The sequence below is a fragment of the Balaenoptera ricei genome, chromosome 8 (assembly GCF_028023285.1).
Source record: "Balaenoptera ricei isolate mBalRic1 chromosome 8, mBalRic1.hap2, whole genome shotgun sequence".
NCBI classification, from domain to species: domain Eukaryota; kingdom Metazoa; phylum Chordata; class Mammalia; order Artiodactyla; family Balaenopteridae; genus Balaenoptera; species Balaenoptera ricei.
In genome coordinates, this window is record NC_082646.1 from 15396439 (window position 1) to 15414987 (window position 18549).

The 18549-nt window shown below is 37.4% G+C and overlaps 1 protein-coding gene across 5 annotated transcripts in view; it reads left to right on the plus strand.

The window, feature by feature from the left end:
- Positions 1-18549, plus strand: part of SIK3 (SIK family kinase 3) — a 247800-nt gene that overhangs the window by 169617 nt on the left and 59634 nt on the right. For all 5 annotated transcript variants that reach the window (XM_059930341.1, XM_059930343.1, XM_059930342.1 and 2 more), the window contains exon 4: positions 2988-3149. In XM_059930341.1, coding sequence (XP_059786324.1) covers positions 2988-3149 — 162 coding nt within the window. The remainder of the gene's footprint in view (positions 1-2987; positions 3150-18549) is intronic.

Here is an 18549-nt window from a genome sequence, read left to right on the forward strand (position 1 = left end):
GGCTGCTGGTTTCCTGGCACACCCACTAGACCCTGTAGGTTTACACTGAAAGCAAACTAACAGGGGCTGGAGGCGGGGGATGGTGGTGGTGGTAATAAGATGGGCAAAAATAAAAGCAGAGGCTAAAGTCTGAATGACATTGAGCCAGTATGAAGGTCCTGTATATGGGGAAGAGCACAACGTTCCCAAAGAAGAGAGAACTTAAACATCAAACACAATGGCTAGTAAGAAACATCTGACGTTTGCAGACAACACATTTTTTAAAAAAGTAAATTGTGTATCTTCTTTATATTCATAGCTATAGGGATACTGTAGGTATCTTTAGGGAAAGTACTATATAGTTCAGCCATTTTACCCAGTGTGCTATCACAAATACCTTGTAACCAGAACCGTGTAACAGTACAATTGGTGTATGATAATAATCACTTTCAAACACTACAGAATCCTGAACAAAGATCCTTATGATCTATTAACCAAATGCTGAAATAGTATTTGTGTAGTAATGAGTGGACCTTTTTAAAAAATAGCTTTTTAAATGTCTTTGAAAGTTAAAATTATGTCATATATGATAACTCTTAGTCAAAGTACAAGTTTATTCCCAAATATGCTATTCTTTCTTTGGCCATAGCATGTAACAGAATTTATTTCTGTTTAGCAGATCAAGAGGTGGCAATATTGGCAGTATAAATGATTCATCCAAGGACAACCAATGTGTCATTGTAGAGATAAAACAGAACTAGGCTGCGTTCCACCAGCTCCTGGCCTATGTAACATTTTTGAGAACTTTCCAATCATTTTAGGAAAACAAAGTACTTAGAAAATACAAAGAGGTTTTTTTAATAAAAGAAAATCACTTATTTTGGAAATTGCTAAATTAATCATTCTGTTGTATTTAAGAAGCTCTTTGATGTGTTCTGGTAATTAGTATTTACTGCCAGATGAATGTCTCCTGGGCATTTTAATTAATGGGTGGCTTGGCCAAATGAGCTTCTGATGGTAAACCTTCATAAGGGTTTATTTTTGTGTTTCTCAAGAATAGCTGTCTCTTCAAAGCTCTTTAATTACACAAGGTTTCGCAGCTAAAGCACATTATTAGAATAATTAGGCCTTGGGTTAAGAGAAATAGTGGGTCAAAGGAGCAGGTACTGTTAGAGAGAATGGCCTCTTCAAGTGGAGCATGGTGTCCACATCTGATGGACGTCCAGTTCTTCAACAGCTTGTATTCACTCCCTGTCCCTAGTTGGGGACCTTGTGTTGTTTGAAGTTCTTTTGACGGATCTCACCAGAAGCCTAAACATACCAGAGTGTGAGCTCATTTATCACCACCTCTAAACTCCTGTAGAAAGCTGTATCCTAGTCCTTCTAACATCTAAGCTTAAAGACTTCTTATTTTCTCTTTCTTTCTACCAAATTGGTGATCTTGGCCATAATAATGATTGTTTTTGAGGGAAATGCTTCAAAGATCTTATGTGTGGGTCATTGATAACTCTAACAATTATAACAACTCCTTTGAGGGGTCTTTCTTAATAATTCAAATAAACTACTTATAACATTGTTCTTAAAATTACTATAGTATTTGGTCTCCAAAGTTTAATGTCCGTTGTGGTCAGAATGTAGTTTGAATTATTTGAAAATCTGATATGTAGATGGATTGTCATTTTGCCCCCTTCTTCAAACCACCCCCCCTCCATTTCTTGTCCTAAGCTCTTAATCTTGTCAGTCATTACTGGTGCATATGTTTTATCTCAAAGTTCTTCTTTGTGATGAAGAAAAGATATACCTGACTGGTCCCATGGGGGATGGAGATGGTGCCAAAACAATTGGGTAGTATTACTGAAACTACTATTAAAAAACAAAAAATAATACACTTATATTGTCTAATTTTCCACTTTCCCACTATCTCAGGATGCTTATGATGGCAAATGTGTCTTTTTTCCAGCTAGATCAGTTGATTTAAGGATAGTGCTGATGAGCTATTACAGATTTCAAGCAGAGCAAACTGTGTCACTGACATTTCTAATCCCATCAGCTGTCATGATCTGTATATGTTGTTAGATGGAGAACTGGGTTAAGGATATGTATGTCATTGGTTCAATATAAACCTACTTCCACTATTAGAAAAAAGTTATAGGACTTATGACATTGATTATATGTCAATCAATTCCTTTGTAAATATAGAGGATACCCTGATTTATAGAATTACAAAGTTTATCCCATGTAAATTCTTTTGTTGTACCTTAGTTAGTGACGTAGCCAATGAAATTATTTCATTTAAAGTGGTAGAAACTTCACTTGGTTTTCTATTGATGTTATCTGTAAAAATTAACATAGTTTTAAAAATATTTGGTAAGCACAATAAATGCAAATGTAAAGATGCAGGCATATTACTGTGCCTTCCAGAGAACAGTCACCAAATAAGTACATTTTTATGTCAAATTGTAAACCTTTGAGAAAGCAGAAGAGATATTAACCTAAACAGAATCCTATATAAAGCAGGTTTTCCCCTCTCAGCAATGACTAATTTCTGTCTATTCTTTCCTAAAATGATTGATAATTGTGACTCTGCTTTTTGACTCACCCTTTAGCACAGGAAATATTGCTGATACTTATCTTCATGTTCATGTTTGCTGTGTATATGTAATCTTTTGCAACGGAGATTATGAACAGGAAGGTGTTGAGTGTTACGATCCTTGAAGAAAACCATTACGTGCATCCCTCACAGCTCTTCCTTCCTTATGGTCGGGCGAGTGTATTCTTATCCATATGTATGTGTAATGGGATTTATACTTAACGAAGTTTGGGTGCTCATTACTAATGAATTTTTATAGATACAAATCAGGACTGTAAGTGTATTGTTTTCCATTTGTTTGTTTTACTTCTTTGACTCATTCATTTGCTGGGCCTGCTTGCATCACTCCTTCTGTCTACCTTTTGAAATTATACCCCTGTCCCAAAACAAGACCTGATGGTGTTCTTCTTCACTGCAGACCACCTGGTGGCCCATGGCAGAATGGCAGAAAAGGAGGCCCGTCGGAAGTTCAAACAGATTGTCGCAGCTGTCTATTTTTGTCACTGTCGGAATATTGTTCATCGTGATCTAAAAGCTGAAAATTTGCTACTGGATGCCAATCTGAATATCAAAATAGCAGGTGAGAAGTATGCTGAGGATGTGAAATAGGAGTGAAGCAGCTTTTCCTTCAAGGTTCTTAAAGCAAGGGATTATCTGTTTCATCTATTCAGAAAGAAGTATTATGAAAAGGATTTTTGTGTGTGTGTGGCTTGAAAATTAATAAGCTTTCAAAATACATTGATGCTGTTTTTTCATGTAGTTTGGGATGCATCTAGCTTGGGAAGAAAGAAGAAAAAGTAATTTTTAAATAAGGAATAAAATATAGAATAAAGTAGTAAAAAAAAAACAACTGATAAAATTGTGTGCCTTCTCACCTTCACTTGAGAAGGTTGATTTGTGTCACTGCTGATATAGAGCATGCTTATTCTTAAGACTGTGGTTTTATGATCATTTAAGAAGAATAGATCTTACAGTGGTTTAAAGGCAGTCCGTCTCTTTTTATCCTCAAATTTCATTCATCTGCTCATCTGACAGTGCCTACAAAAGCACTTTTCACTGCCTCACTCTACTCATACTTCAATTTTAGTAAACTGTCAGCATTTGCCTAACCAATGCAAGCTCACCACCTATTGACAGAAGAAAGTGACTGCAGTTTATATAGAAACTATAAATATGAAAATAAACCATTTTTGTTTTTCTGACAATTTTTGGTATTGCATTGTATGTCCCTCGTCTTCCAGATAAAAAAGGACTGGAATCTCATATAGAAAACAGAACTTTAGCTAGAATATAACTGTCTTGAAAAGCCTAGGTAAGAAGCAATTCTGAAGATTTCCCTCCTTAACTGGGTGGGAATTGAGAGTTCAAATTTATATTATATTATATTATAGGTCAAAGTACCTATGTGTACCCTTGTAGGTTGTTGATTCTTCTGACAGTTTCTTTTGTGTACATAACTCTGCTCACTTTCCAGGCTCTACTTTTACATCCTCGGAATGTCACCTAGCCTTTTGTTTATCTGAGTTGGGCTGATTAGAACTTTTACAGTTGTAAGCTCTTTGAGTTCTGTATTTGCTCAATACACAGTAGACAGGAATTAGATGCTTTCTTTATCTTACACGAAATCATGTTTTTCCTTTGCCCTTACGTCTGTTTTATATTCTCTAAAGCTCTCTAGATGCTGACAGTTCTCAGAAGGGTGGGTAGGGTGGAAAGGCCTGACAATTTCAAACCCTCTTTTGTAATTATTCATTGTAGTTTCAATTAAATTAATGGTAATAACACCTACTAAGCTTCACAATCCTTAAAAGTATAATCAAATGTTGTGTTAATTATCTATTGTTGCTGTAGCAAATTACCACACACTTAGTGGCATGAAACAATACAAGTTTATCTTATAGTTCTGGAGGTCAGAAATCTGAAATGAATCCTGTGGGGCTGAAACCAAGGTATTGGTGGAACTGGTTCCATCTGGAGGCTTTGGAGGATTCATATCCTTGCCTTTTTCAGCTCATGGAGGCCTCCTGCATTCCTTGGCTCCATCCCTTACATCACACTTCCACCTCCTGTTTCCATTGTCACATCTCCCACTCCTAATCTGATCCTCTTACTTCCCTCTTGTAAGGACCCTTGTGATTACATTGGGCCCTCCTGGATGAACCAGGATGGTCTCTCCAGCTCAAGATCCTTAACCTAACCACATCTGCAAAAGAAGGTAACACATCCACAAGTTCCATGGATTAGGACAAGGATGTCTTTGAAGGGCTGTTATTCAACCTACCACAAATGTTACTGTAGGGTTCTTTGGATTTTTGATTAGGGTAGTGGGTTAAAGGAAGGCCCTCTTTTTCTGCTACAGTCTTATTCTACCTTCACTGACCAAAGACTTAAGAAAAACTTTTCTATGCTTCCTTGTTCTTGATTTTGAACTTAGAATCATTTTGATTTAGTTAAGGGAAATTTGTATGGCTTTTAGTTTTTGCATTGAGAAGCCAAGTTTAAAAAGCAGGGGTTGATGATAATTGAATTTAGAAACTCTACTGACAAATATTTGGGTAAGGAGATTTTTAAATACTTTTCTTTGTTAATAGTTAAAAACAAACCCATGCAGTCACAATATGAGTCTCTACCTGTTGGGGTGTAATTACAGACTCCTAGGGGTGCTGACAGCCAGCCTTGGGCTCTCTGTGTATTAATACATATACTTTGGCAAGATTTTTATTTCATTAACCTAAAGTCTGCATTTTTATTACTTGTTTTCAGAGCAAAGCAAAGAATAAATGAGCACCTCTAGTTTTGTGCTCTGCTACAGTATCTGACATTGTCTTTGTTTGCATTCTTTCCTACATGCTATCATTACTCAGTTTCTCAGTCATTGCCTGAACTTCCCTTCCTACACATAAATTGGATAGAATACCCGTTTCTCATCAGCCAGGCCTTCTTTGAACTTAATGGACCAGTGGGAGAAACGCTTCTAGTTGCAGCTGACTACAGCATGACTAATTTTAGAGAGGTAGGTTGGATGGTTCTGATGGGATAAGTTCAGATAAGTAATGAAATCAACTTTTTATTCTGAAAGCTGAAAGTAACTTTCAGATCCCTGATCTTTTCAGTAGTCTTTTTGATGAATTATTATAAATCTCAGTAAGAAAGAACTACTGTATATGAAAGAAACACATGAGAGAGAAAAGAGGGGTTTTTTGTTTTATTTAAAATATTGTTAGTCTTAAGCACCTCATTTTAAAAATCATCATATATGTTATAGTAGCAAATTAACTTGGAATTAATAAAAATTCAGATCAGGAAATTTAAGGAATTCATGTTTTCCTTATCCAATATTTGCCTAGTGGTTTTGATGAAAAGATTATGCATCCTGTTCAAAAGTAGATGAATAAGTTGTTCTGGGGATGTCTGTGCTTACAGGAATTTATGTTTACTTTTTGTATGAAGTAATGTGACAATTTACATGTAATACTTGGTACTACTATAAAAATCTAGCTATTATAAAAACCCATGTTAGCCCTCTTCAAGTGAATATGTGTTCCCAGGACACGAGAGATAATTTCAGTTACAGATATTAAAAGATTAAACATCATTCCATTGTTTAAGAGTTTTTGTGATTAAATTCTTACCTATGAATTTTTGTTCTAGTGCTAGTTCTAGAGAGAATGAAGCCCAGGTGAATACTTTGTTTTTTTTTTTCTGGTTTTAGTGCTTTCTTCTTAATGCTGGTCACAAACCTATCTTCTGTAGAATTATTTGAAAGATGTTTCTATCATTAGTAATCCAGCATAAGCATTGATTGTTTTCAGAATAAAGAATTTTATTTCTGAAAGGCAGAGTTGCCAAGTCTGGAACGAAGAATTTGTAGTGGCTATCTATAATCTTCACTGTTCTTAACAAAGGCTTTTTGCTCCGGTATCATGGAACAGAAAAAAGAAGGCTAAGAACATGACTCCCACCCTCAAGAATTTACAGTCTATTTGGGCAACAAGTGCTTAGAGCTTTGAAAAGTTAAATAACACCAAAATTATGCTTTACATCTATAAAAAGTACTTTGCAAGGCATTTTCACGTATATCATTTAATTTCAACATACTTGGCATGCAAATATGTCTTGTTTAGAAAACACTAGAGTTTCCAAAACACCTTTAACTTGCTAAAAGTTTGAATTTCTTATAAAGAGCACTCATGCAAATCGCTTTCATGTAGAGAGTTCAGCGCTGGGAAAAGAATAGGATTCTTGGTCTCTAACCTTTCACTTTGTGCCTCAGATGTGTGAGGATCCACAAAGGAGCAGATTCGGGATGGGGGAGGCACAACATGGCTCTCTCAGCACATCGATTGTATCCCTGGGTGACAGCATGGCCAACAGCTACCAAATTGCAGTTTGATACAATAGGAGAGATGTTACAGAGCACATCATGATTCATTATCACGTCAATCGTATAGTCCAGTTACCACAGGAGTTCAGAGGATGGAGAAAGCACTTTAGTTTGCAGAATTTCATTAGATTACAAATGCCTCAGGGACTGTAAGCATATCCCATTTATCGTACCTGTTCTATAGTAGGTGCTCGATAACTTTGTTGATCTGAACTTTACACAGTGGTGATGAGGACAGAAACACCCTTTTGAGAATATAGCGCTTGAGGTGAGTCTTAAAGGATGAATAGAATTCTTTAAGGATAGGTGTCAAGGAGAGAATGCCAGTAGGATTAGTCAGTAAGCAAATGTTAGTAAAGCACCTGCTGTGTGCAGACACTGGGAATACAGCAGCAGATAAAATAGTCCCTTGGAACTAACATTCTGATGGGGAAAGATAGACAGTAAGCACATAAACAAGCTCTCGTAAGGGCTGTGAAAATGGTAATATCGAGTAGCCTGATAGAATGACTTGTGGGAGGGTAACCAGGATGGTCAGAGCCTTCCAAACAGAAGGAAGAGCAAGGCAAAGGCCTGCGAGAGGCGAATTCAACATATTTAGGGGGTAAGAGAAAGTTTAGCATGGCTGAGGATAATAAATAAGGCCGGGGGTGGAAAGATGGGATGAGAGAGCTGGCAAGGGCCAGTTCACGTGGGGCCCTGTGCACATGGTGAGGATTTGGGGCTTTATTTTGGTTACAGTGGGAAGCTGAGTTGGAGAAGCATGAGCAGCAGTAGAATGCACACAGCATATCTGCAGAAAAGCTTGGTGAGAGGGAAGGATCGAGGAGGGGAGTCAGGCCTGAGAAGGCAGGAAGGGGAGGTATTTATACTAAATTGTGAAATTGTTTGAATGCCAGGCTAAATAAATCAGATTCAGGGTGGATAAGGAAAAAAGGGCGGGAGTAGGGAGAGGGGACAGGAAAGCAATAGGAAGATCAGTTAAAAGGCTGTGAAATGGTAAAATCCTGCATACAGGTGGAGGTAGTGGATGTGGGAAGGAAGAAAAGGGCAACAAATACAAGAGATGTGAGCAGAGCAGGAATTTCTGGGACTGGGTAATGAGTCACATCTCTGGGCCAGGAAGAGGGAACTTCCAGTCGGAGATGTGTTTAGAAATAGAGAAATCAGATTTTCTTATTGATGGATTATATTAAGCTATCAAACTGGTGTTGACTTATTTTTAATGGTTGATGCACTGCTATTTAAAAGGAATTTTAATTCTTGTCCTTAAAAATTAACTAGAGAAATTTCTGTATTTATAAAAGATTGCCTAAATGTAGCTGGCTTACTCCCTGAAGCAAAGTTATTTGAAATACTCAGACGTTATGAGAATGTTTTGAAAATTGTGGAAACTTTTTTTTTTTTTAACCTAAGGAAGTTGGAAACTTTTTTCTTTAAATGTCGACTCCCAGAATGGTCTCCATGAGATGGTTTCCACTCCGGTGTTATTGTTTTAGTTGGCAATCAGTAGACAGCAAAGATCTGAAGTTCAGCTCCAGCAAAGCCAACATTTTGGAAAGAATTTCCACAGTGCATGGATTTAAGGTACTGTGGAAATTTTTGACCTTTAATGCAGTGAGATCTAGACTACTTCATTTTTTAAAAGTGAGAAACTAAAACATTTCATAAGTCTATTGACCTTTCACCTCCAGTATGAATATACTAAGATACAGTCATATCTGTATCTCAAAACAAAGGTTGGAAACCTTGGATTTCTGAGACCCCTTCCATAGTCTGGTGATTGAGAATGTCCCTGACAGGTCACAAAAAGTAGTTACGAATATTCATCGTGTCAATCCCAAATTTTATGTCATGATCCTAACACCCTTTGTTTAGGTAGTCTTTCAGTACACCTCCCTGGTTGATGGGTAGTAAATTGAGACCCAGAGAGGCCACGTGACTTTCCCAAATTTGGGTCCTAGTAGAGCCTAGGAATCATAACGCCTCACCCTTGTGCTCTCACCCTGAAATGGTATAGGACCCTCAACTATCAGGGGCTAAGGAACTTTAATGTATATTGACCCTTGGGAAAATGGAGTTTGGAAAATTCTCTCTTCTGAATCCTATTCCTAAGACTGGAGCTTTTACAAATGAAAAATTAATGTACCTTCATTAAAAAGGCATTTCAGGTACACATAGTAGACACACATGACACATGAAAAAATGCTCAACATCGCTAATTATTAGAGAAACGCAAATCAAAACTGCAATGAGGTACCACCTCACACCAGTCAGAATGCCCATCATTAAAAAGTCTGCAGATAACCAATGCTGGAGAGGATGTGGAGAAAAGGGAACCCTCCCACACTGTTGGTGGGAATGTAAATTGGTGCAGCCACTATGGAGAACAGTATGGAGGTTCCTCAGAAAACTAAAAATAGAGTTACCATATGATCCAGCAACCTTACTCCTGGGCTTACATCCGGACAAAACTATAATTCGAAAAGATACATGCACCCCACAGGACAGGAATAAAGGCACAGACATAGAGAATGGACTTGAGGACATGGGGAGGGGGAAGGGTAAGCTGGGACGAAGTGAGAGAGTGGCATGGACATATATACGCTACCAAATGTAAAATAGATAGCTAGTGGGAAGCAGCCGCATGGCACAGGGAGATCAGCTCGGTGCTTTGTGTCCACCTAGAGGAGTGGGATAGGGAGGGTGGGAGGGAGACGCAAGAGGGAGGAGATATAGGGATATATGTATATGTATAGCTGATTCACTTTGTTATACAGCAGAAACTAACACACCATTGTAAGTAATTATACTCCAATAAAGATGTTTAAAAAAAGAAAAGAAAAGAAAAGATACGTGCACCCCAGTGTTCATAGCAGCACTATTTATAATAGCCTAGACGTGGAAGCAACCTAAATGCCCATCGACAGCTGAATGGATAGGGAAGATGTGGTGTGTATATATATATATACACATACACATACATACACTGGAATACTGCTCAGCCATAAAAAAGAGTAAAATAATGCCATTTGCAGCAACATGGATGGACCTAGAGATTATCATGCTAAGTGAAGTAAGTCAGGAAGAGGAAGACAAATACCATATGATGTCACTTATATGTGGAATCTAAAATATGACGCAGATGAACTTATCTATGAAACAGAAACACACTCACAGACATAGAGAACAGACTTGTGGTTGCCAAGGGGGAGGGGGCTGAGGGAGGGATGGATTGGGAGTTTGGAATTAGTAGATGCAAACTATTATATATAAAATGGATAAACAACAAGGTTCTACTGTATACACAGAGAAGTATATTTGATATCCTGTAATAAACCATAATGGAAAAGAAAAAACAAGAAATAAAGTGAGTATAACTATTTAATATTTTTTAAATGACAAGATTTTATATTCTTTTTTTTTTTTTTAATTTTTATTTATTTGTTTACGGCTGTGGTGGGTCTTCGTTTCTGTGCGAGGGCTTTCTCTAGTTGTGGCAAGCGGGGGCCACTCTTCATCGCGGTGCGCGGGCCTCTCATTATCGCGGCCTCCCTTGTTGCGGAGCACAGGCTCCAGACGCGCAGGCTCAGTAGTTGTGGCTCACGGGCCTAGCTGCTCCGCGGCATGTGGGATCTTCCCAGACCAGGGCTCGAACCCGTGTCCCCTGCATTGGCAGGCAGATTCTCAACCACTGTGCCACCAGGGAAGCCCTATATTCTTTTTTTATGACTGAATAATATTCCACTGTGTACATATACCACATTTTAAAATCCATTCATCTGTCGATGGACACTGAGGTTGTTTCCGTACCTTGGCTATTGTAAATAATGCTGCAGTGAACATGAGTGTGCAGATGTCTTTTTGAATTAGTGCTTTCATTTTCTTTTCTTTTCTTTTTTTTTTTTTTGGCCACGTCACACGGCTTATGGGATTTTATTTCCCCAACCAGGGATCAAACTTGGGCTTTCAGCACTGAGAGCAAGGAGTCCTAACCACTGAACTGCCAGGGAATTCCCAGTGCTTTCATTTTCTTTGGATCAATACCTAGAAGTGGAATTCCTGGATCATATGGTAGTTCTATTTTTAATTTTTTGAGGAACCTCTATACTGTTTTTCATAGTGGCTGCACCAGTGTACATTTCCACCAACAGTGCACAAGGGTTCCCTTTTCTCCACACCCTCACCAACACTTGTTATTTCTTGTCTTTTTGGTAATAGCCATTCTAACAGGTGTTTTGATTTGCATTTCCCTGGTGATTAGTGATATTGAACATCTTTTCATTTACCTGTTGGCCATCTGTATGTCTTCTTTGGAAAAATGTCTATTCAGATCTTCTGTCCATTTAAAAAATTGAATTTTTTTTTGCTACTGAGTTGTATGAGTTCTTTATGTATTTTGGATATTAACCCCTCATCAGATATATGATTTGGAAATATTTTCTCCTACTCAGTAGGTTGCCTTTTCATTTTGTTGATAAATATAAATATTTATAATGAACTTTTAAATCCGTTTTAATAATGTACTAATATAAAATATTTTACTTAAATTACTTCTTTATCATAAATCACACAAAAATGACAAAGTTATTTTAAAAATTTCTTTCTTGCAAGGTTTTTAGGATAATATATTCCTTTGAAAGAAGTTTGAGAGTCAAAAAAGTTGGAAAATACAGGGTACTTGTACAATTAAATAGGTTAGTTTTCTTTACATTCTAGTCCAAATATGACCTTGATCTTTTTAATCAGATAGAGATTCTCTGAGCTCTTGATAGACTCTTTTTCAGGAAAACCCTTCTCCTCTATTATATACCGATTGCCCCTAAACTTGTGCTTAAAACTCAATTTATGTATATAATTATATAGTTAGATGTGTGATTGTGTTGTGTGCCCCTCGATGCATTAATGGTCCCTCAAAAACTTGGGGCGTATCCTACTCCTATTAGCATATTTACACCTTACCTTTTAGGTGGGTTACTGTTCAGATGTTTCCTCTCATTTGAGTTATATTTATTCTATTCTGTTAGTTTTAACCTAAGAGAGTATTTTCTTGCCTGCTTAGTTTCTAGGTGACAACTGAGAATCTTATATGTGATCATACCTTCTTTTCTGCAAAAGTAGCCTTCTGCTTATCAGACCATATGCCTTAATTTTTAATTTGGAAAATATTATTGTTATAACTATATACTGTATTTCCATTTGGTATCTTCAGTTTCTTTTGAGAAGTTAAGGGGACCTTGATTCATTATGGTCTATAAAAGGCACACTAAAAATTTGTATAGAGTGCTCACCTATCAGGATTAGAAACTTACCTGATTGAATGATTGTACTATTATTTTTCTAAGTGATATGAATCACTTTAGAATCATCATTACAATAGTATGCATTAATGTTTTCAAGAATTCCAGTGAATATTGTTTGTAGGTCTTATAGAAAAGGTCTTATTATAACCTTTTCCTTTATACATCTACTCAATACTGAGTTTGATGAAAAGATCCCGTGTTGGCGAGGGGTTTTTGCCTTTCATGAGAAGGGTTGGGGTAGTGCTATCTATGATAGAGTGGAGGGGATTCGTTTATTACCTCATTTAAAAATAGCTGAGTTCAGTGATCCTAACTGCTAAGATATTTTTAAAACTTTGGGGGCAAATACATGTCATTCATTGAAAATACCAATGTAACGCTGCTCCAGCATTTTTGTTTTTAAACTTTCATTTTCCACGGAGGTAGTCATCATGCTGTATAGATACACGATGCTTGGAAGTTGTGGAGGGTCAGGAGATTGCTGAGATTAAGTGATAGCTGTGGAAGAGCCCCGTATATGGGGCAATAGTAGGAGCTGCAGCAGAATGGTCCTCTAATACCTCTCTAACACGTTACCAAGAAGGTACATATATTCTTTCAATCTCCTGAATATTATCTCTCCCCTCCTCCAATTCTGACCTCCCCTGGTTTCTTAAACTAAACCAAATGCCCCCCTTCCCAAATAAGCTGATTACTTGATTTTTTTTTTTTTTTTTTCCCCATGAAGGAATTTCTCTTGAGTATAAATGCTCAGGCTGTGAGTCAGTAGTTTTTGGCATTACTTCTCTATTAGCTCCTAGTTAGGAAGTTCAGCCAGAGGTTGAAGGGATTGCTAAACACTTCAGGACTTCCCAGACCCATTTTTAAGAGCAAACTAATATTGAGACTCCTGGGAACTTTGAAACTCATCCTTTGTCACTACCAATATTTTGAGATTCACACAGTTGACTCTTGTGTCCAAATCCAAATAAAGCTTTTGGGTCACATGATTTCTAGTCTAGTAATATTGTGTAGGAAAAGCAAGGTTAGTTCCTCTTCCGTGTCATGTTCTATCTTAACAGTCCATATAACGGTCTAAATCCTGTTTATAAAGTGTTCTTTTACAGGTCTTGATCTTTGATTTGTCAAGTCATTTCTAGCTAGAATACCTGACAGCTTGTGGCCCACACCCCGTACTTATTAGTCCACTGAGAAGTTAATCAGGGCCCCAAATTATTTCTATTCGTGGTCTTTGTCTTTAATTGCAAGTGCAGCATTGGGGTTATGAGTCCTCAGAAGCTTTCAGATTTTAAAACAGGAAGGATCTTGTCTCGGTATTTTCTGGTGAGGTGGTTTATTTAGGATAAATAATTATTTTCCCACTTCACTTTTTTCCTCTGCCCCGTACTTCCAAGCTGTTTACTTATCACAGCGAGGAAGTGAAATGAAGCACAAGTTACTCCTGGAGGGGTTGGCTGCCACTTGTAGCTGTACTACTGTATTACCTTCACAGACACTGGGAACGTTTGGAACTGGCTGCAGGCTGCACCTAATCTGTTATATCTGCTTCGGGTTGCTCCTTGGTCAGCCAAAAAAGAAGTCAAGGGTATTACTCTGAGGTGGTGGACCAAGTAAGAAAATTTCCTGTTGCAGTTGTCCTGATTTTTAAATTCGTGCCACCCGTTCCCTCTTTCCCCTTACCGCATAGACATACCCAGTTGTTGATATACTTAACTTTTAGAGCTACAGTATCACTGCCGCGTATAGCCCCAGGCTCCTGATCTTGCCTAGAACAAAGGATTTCAAGTCTCAAAATGGATAGTAAAGCTCTGGTATTTAAACCATCCCTAGAAGACAGACATATGGTTCCAATTAAAGTCTGCTGCTCTGTATTAAGGGGATGTAAGATACCATTCTAGCCTGCAGACAAATGCTAACCAACCAGGGTGTTGGGGGTTGGAAAAGAGACCTAACAAATTATGTTAGGAGCCACTTATGAGTGGAGAAATAAATGACCGTAGGCCACATGAAGAGAACAACTCCACCCATATGGCTTCTGTTGTGTGGGTGTGAGTATTCACTTCAACCAGTTTCTTCTCTGGTTTCTCCCTTTCCTTCTGTAACTCTTTAGAATATTCATCATTTTAATGTTGATTCTGTAGGTCATAATTTTTTTCCTGTTGCCGATAAATAAAGAGGAAGGGATATAAAGTATCTTTATGGCATCTTTGTACCTGAGAATTTTCTGAAACTAACTGCTCAGTGTTTTAGTTCTTATTATTCAAGTCTTTATTTTTAAAACAATTTTGAATACAGAATAATAAAGCAATAATATAAGCATACTATAGGAAATTTAAACAACAACAAAAGATTTTGAAGTACTCAAACTGGAATCTCACCTCCAAAACTTATCATTATCATTTTGAACGCATTTCTTTCTTTTTCTATGCATGCTTTTTATAATTATAGTCACTGTATGTACAGTTTTACATGTAGTTTTTATCCTTTATGGTATGTCAAATATTTTCCCTATGCTGCTCCATGTAATCATTTTTAATGATTGCATATCAAATAGATATAACATAATTTACTTAATCTCTCCCATATTGTTGTAAGAGCACAGAAATTCTTGATAGGGCTGTGGTGTTTACCACCACCCCCCCCTTTCCTTTCTTTGACATTATCAGTACACTTCAAAACTACAGAGTTTATATACTTATCATTTTGAACATGCACTGAATCTGTTCTCTTCTTTGCCTTAAGTTTCTGTGTTATTTTTGTTGTTCTTGTTCCCGTTTTTTATTCTTCTGGACGTTGCCCTGCTTCTGCGTTTCCCTTTGTACTGCACCAGCGTTCTCCATCCTTCGCCGTGTGATGCCGCCGTGTGAGAGCTTGGGATGCCGTAGTTTATTTTACTTGTGCCCCCTGGTTAGAACCATCCTGGGCTGACATGAGCTGGGGCCATGCAGCACTTTAGTATTCCTTAGGATGGTAGTTCTGGGAAGCTAAAAGAAAATAGTGGCTGAATACAGAGTGCCCGAGGTGATAAAGACATGTTTAGGCTCTGTCCATCCACTGGCTTCTTACCTCTGGGATTTGAATAATTAAAAAGTTATAAGCAGAAAGAAAAATATCTTCTAGTTAGGGGAGAGTTAAGATTATTTATCAGAAAGATTTGCCAAGATTAGGTTAACTCTCAGTTACCTACGTGTTTTTTTTGGTTTTTTTGTTTTGTTTTGTTCTGTTTTTTACTATCCCATTTTTTTGAGTTTTTTTCCCTCCCCTCTCTTCTGGCCGTCCATGTTTTTTGATTTGCTAGTATATCAAGCCTGTTTATCTTAAGTTAGACATATGGAAGGAAAAGAAGGAAAATCTAAGTCTCTTTAGTGGTGTTCTTTGATAGCAGCTCTTGTTCAGTTAGGGGAGACAGTGAGAGTATAGACAAAAATTGATTTTTAAACTATGAGTAAGGCGCCTTAGTCCATTCGGGCTGCAATAATAAAATACCACAGACTAGGTGGCTTATAAACAGCAGAAGTTTATTGCTCACAGTTCCAGGCTGGGAGGTCTAAGCTCAAGGCACCAGCATGACTGCCTTCTGGTGAGGGCCCTCTTCCTGGTTCATAGCTAGTGCCTGCTCAGTGTGTCCTCCCATGGTGGCAGGGGCTAGAGGTCTCTCTGGAGCCTCCTTTATAAGGCACTAATCGCACTCATGAGGGTTCCACCCTCATGACCTAATCGATTCCCACAGCTCCCACCTCCTAATACCATCACCTTGGGGATTAGGATTTCAACATGTGCATTTTGGGGGCACATTCAGACCATAACATATTGTATGCCATCTTTGTCTCTTAATATGAGTTACTGAGAAGTAGTTATTTTATTAGTATAACACTAATACTAATATTTTTAATGAAGTGAACTGCTTATCATTTTTACCTAATTGCTGTTAAATTATGACAGCAATTTTGTATCATTAAAATATTTACTACTTTTAAATTGTTTTTAACTACAACTCTAAACTTTATCATTATATATCACATCTTCATAGTTTGCTCTTCTTCAAATAGGATTATTGCTGTTTTCAACAAAAACTTCACTGGGATTCCTGTTTCAGCAAGTAACTCCCAGTTCCTATCCTCTTAGCTGTTCTCTAAGGGCAGCTCTGAGTTCTCATACCTTTATTCCTTTTTATTTTTTATTATTAATTTTTTGATGTGGACCATTTTTAAAAATTTATTTATTTATTTATTTTTGGCTGCATTGGGTCTTTGTTGCTGTGCGTGGGCTTCCTCTAGTTGCAGTGAGCGGGGCTACTCTTCGTTGTGGTCTGCAGGCTTCTTATTGCAGTGGCTTCTCTTGTTGCTGAGCTGGGGCTCTAGGTGTGCAGGCTTCAGTAGTTGTGGCACAGTTATTTCTTTCTAGTATTCCATGACAGAAGTATACCACAAGTTATTTTTCCATTTTATCCATTGATGGATATTTGGATTGCTTTTAGTTCGGAGCTCTTACTAACAATTGCGATGAACATTGCATTCTTAAACATTAATGTGCATTCTTAAACATTTAAGAGTATAAACCCAGGAGTAAAGTTGCTAGGTTGTACTGTATGTCTGTTTTCAGATTTTACTGGGTGATGCTAAACTGGTGTGTCAGTTTGTGTGAGGGTTCCCATTCCTGCATGTCTTCACCAGTGCTGTGTATTTTTTTAAAATTTGTTATTGGAGTATAGTTGATTTACAATGCTGTGTTAGTTTCAGGTGTACAGCCAAGTGAATCAACTATACATATACACATATCCACTCCCCTTCAGATTCTTTTCCCATATATGCCACTACAGAGCACTGAGTAGAGTTCCCTGTGCTATACAGTAGGTCCCTATTAGCTATCCACTTTCTGTATAGTAGTGTGTAGTGCTGGGTATTATTACACATTATAATTTTTGTCAGTTTGGTGAGTGTGTAATGGTTATCTCATTGTGGTTTTAGTTTTTAATTTTGTCTTTAATAATGAGATTGAACTCCTTTTCATGTCTTTGGCCTTTTTTGTGAAGTGTCTGCTTAAGTAAGTCTTTTGCCCATTTTTCTACTGGGTTGTCTGTCTTACTGATTTATAGGAGTTTTTGTTTCAATAATAAGGATATGAGTCTTTTGTTTTGTGGGTTACAAATAGCTTCTCTCATTTCGTGATTTCTCATTTCACTCTTTAAAATATCTTTCAATGAAGAGACATTTTAGTATAATTTTGTTATGAGCAAGGCGGACTTTATTTTTTAAATTTTATTTATTTATATTTATACAGCAGGTTCTTATTAGTTATCTGTTTTATACATATTAGTGTATATATGTCAATCCCAATATCCCCAATTCTTCCCACCCCCCGCCCCGCTTTCCCCCCTTGGTGTCTGTACGTTTGTTCTCTATGTCTGTGTCTCTATTTCTGCCTTGCAAACGGGTTCATCTGTACCATTTTTCTAGATTCTACATATATGTGTTAATATACAATATTTGTTTTTCTCTTTCTGACTTACTTCACTTTGTATGACAGTCTCTAGGTCCATCCATGTCTCTAAAAATGACCCAATTTCATTCCTTTTTATGGCTGAGTAATATTCCATTGTATATATGTGCCACATCTTCTTTATCCATTCGTCTGTCGATGGACACTTAGGTTGCTTCCATGTCCTGGCTATTGTAAATAGTGCTGCTATGAACATTGGGGTGCATGTGTCTTTTTGAATTATGGTTTTCTCTGGGTATATGCCCAGTAGTGGGATTGCTGGGTCATATGGTAGTTCTTTTTTTACTTTTTTAAGGAACCTCCATACTGTTCTCCATAGTGGCTGTATCAATTTACATACCCACCAACAGTGCAAGAGGGTTCCCTTTTCTCCACGCCCTCTCCAGCATTTGTTGTTTGTAGATTTTCTGATGATGCCCATTCTAACCGGTGTGAGGTGATACCTCATTGTAGTTTTGATTTGCATTCCTCTAATAATTAGTGATGTTGAGCAGCTTTTCATGTGCTTCCTGTCCTAGACATTTTAGCATAATTTTAATGTAACCGAATTTACCATCTTTTCCTTTATGATTTGTGCCTTTTGTTTCTTGTTTAAGAAATCCTTCCATCCCCTGAGGCTATAAAGATAGTCTCCTTTATTGTTTTATAAAAAACTTTGTAGTTTTACCTTTTACATTAAGTCTGTGATCCACCTGGAATGAATTTTAGGATATGATGTGAGGAAGGTGTCCTATTTAATTTTTTCCCATATGGAAAATCAGATGCACCTATGCCATTTACTGAGAAATTCATCC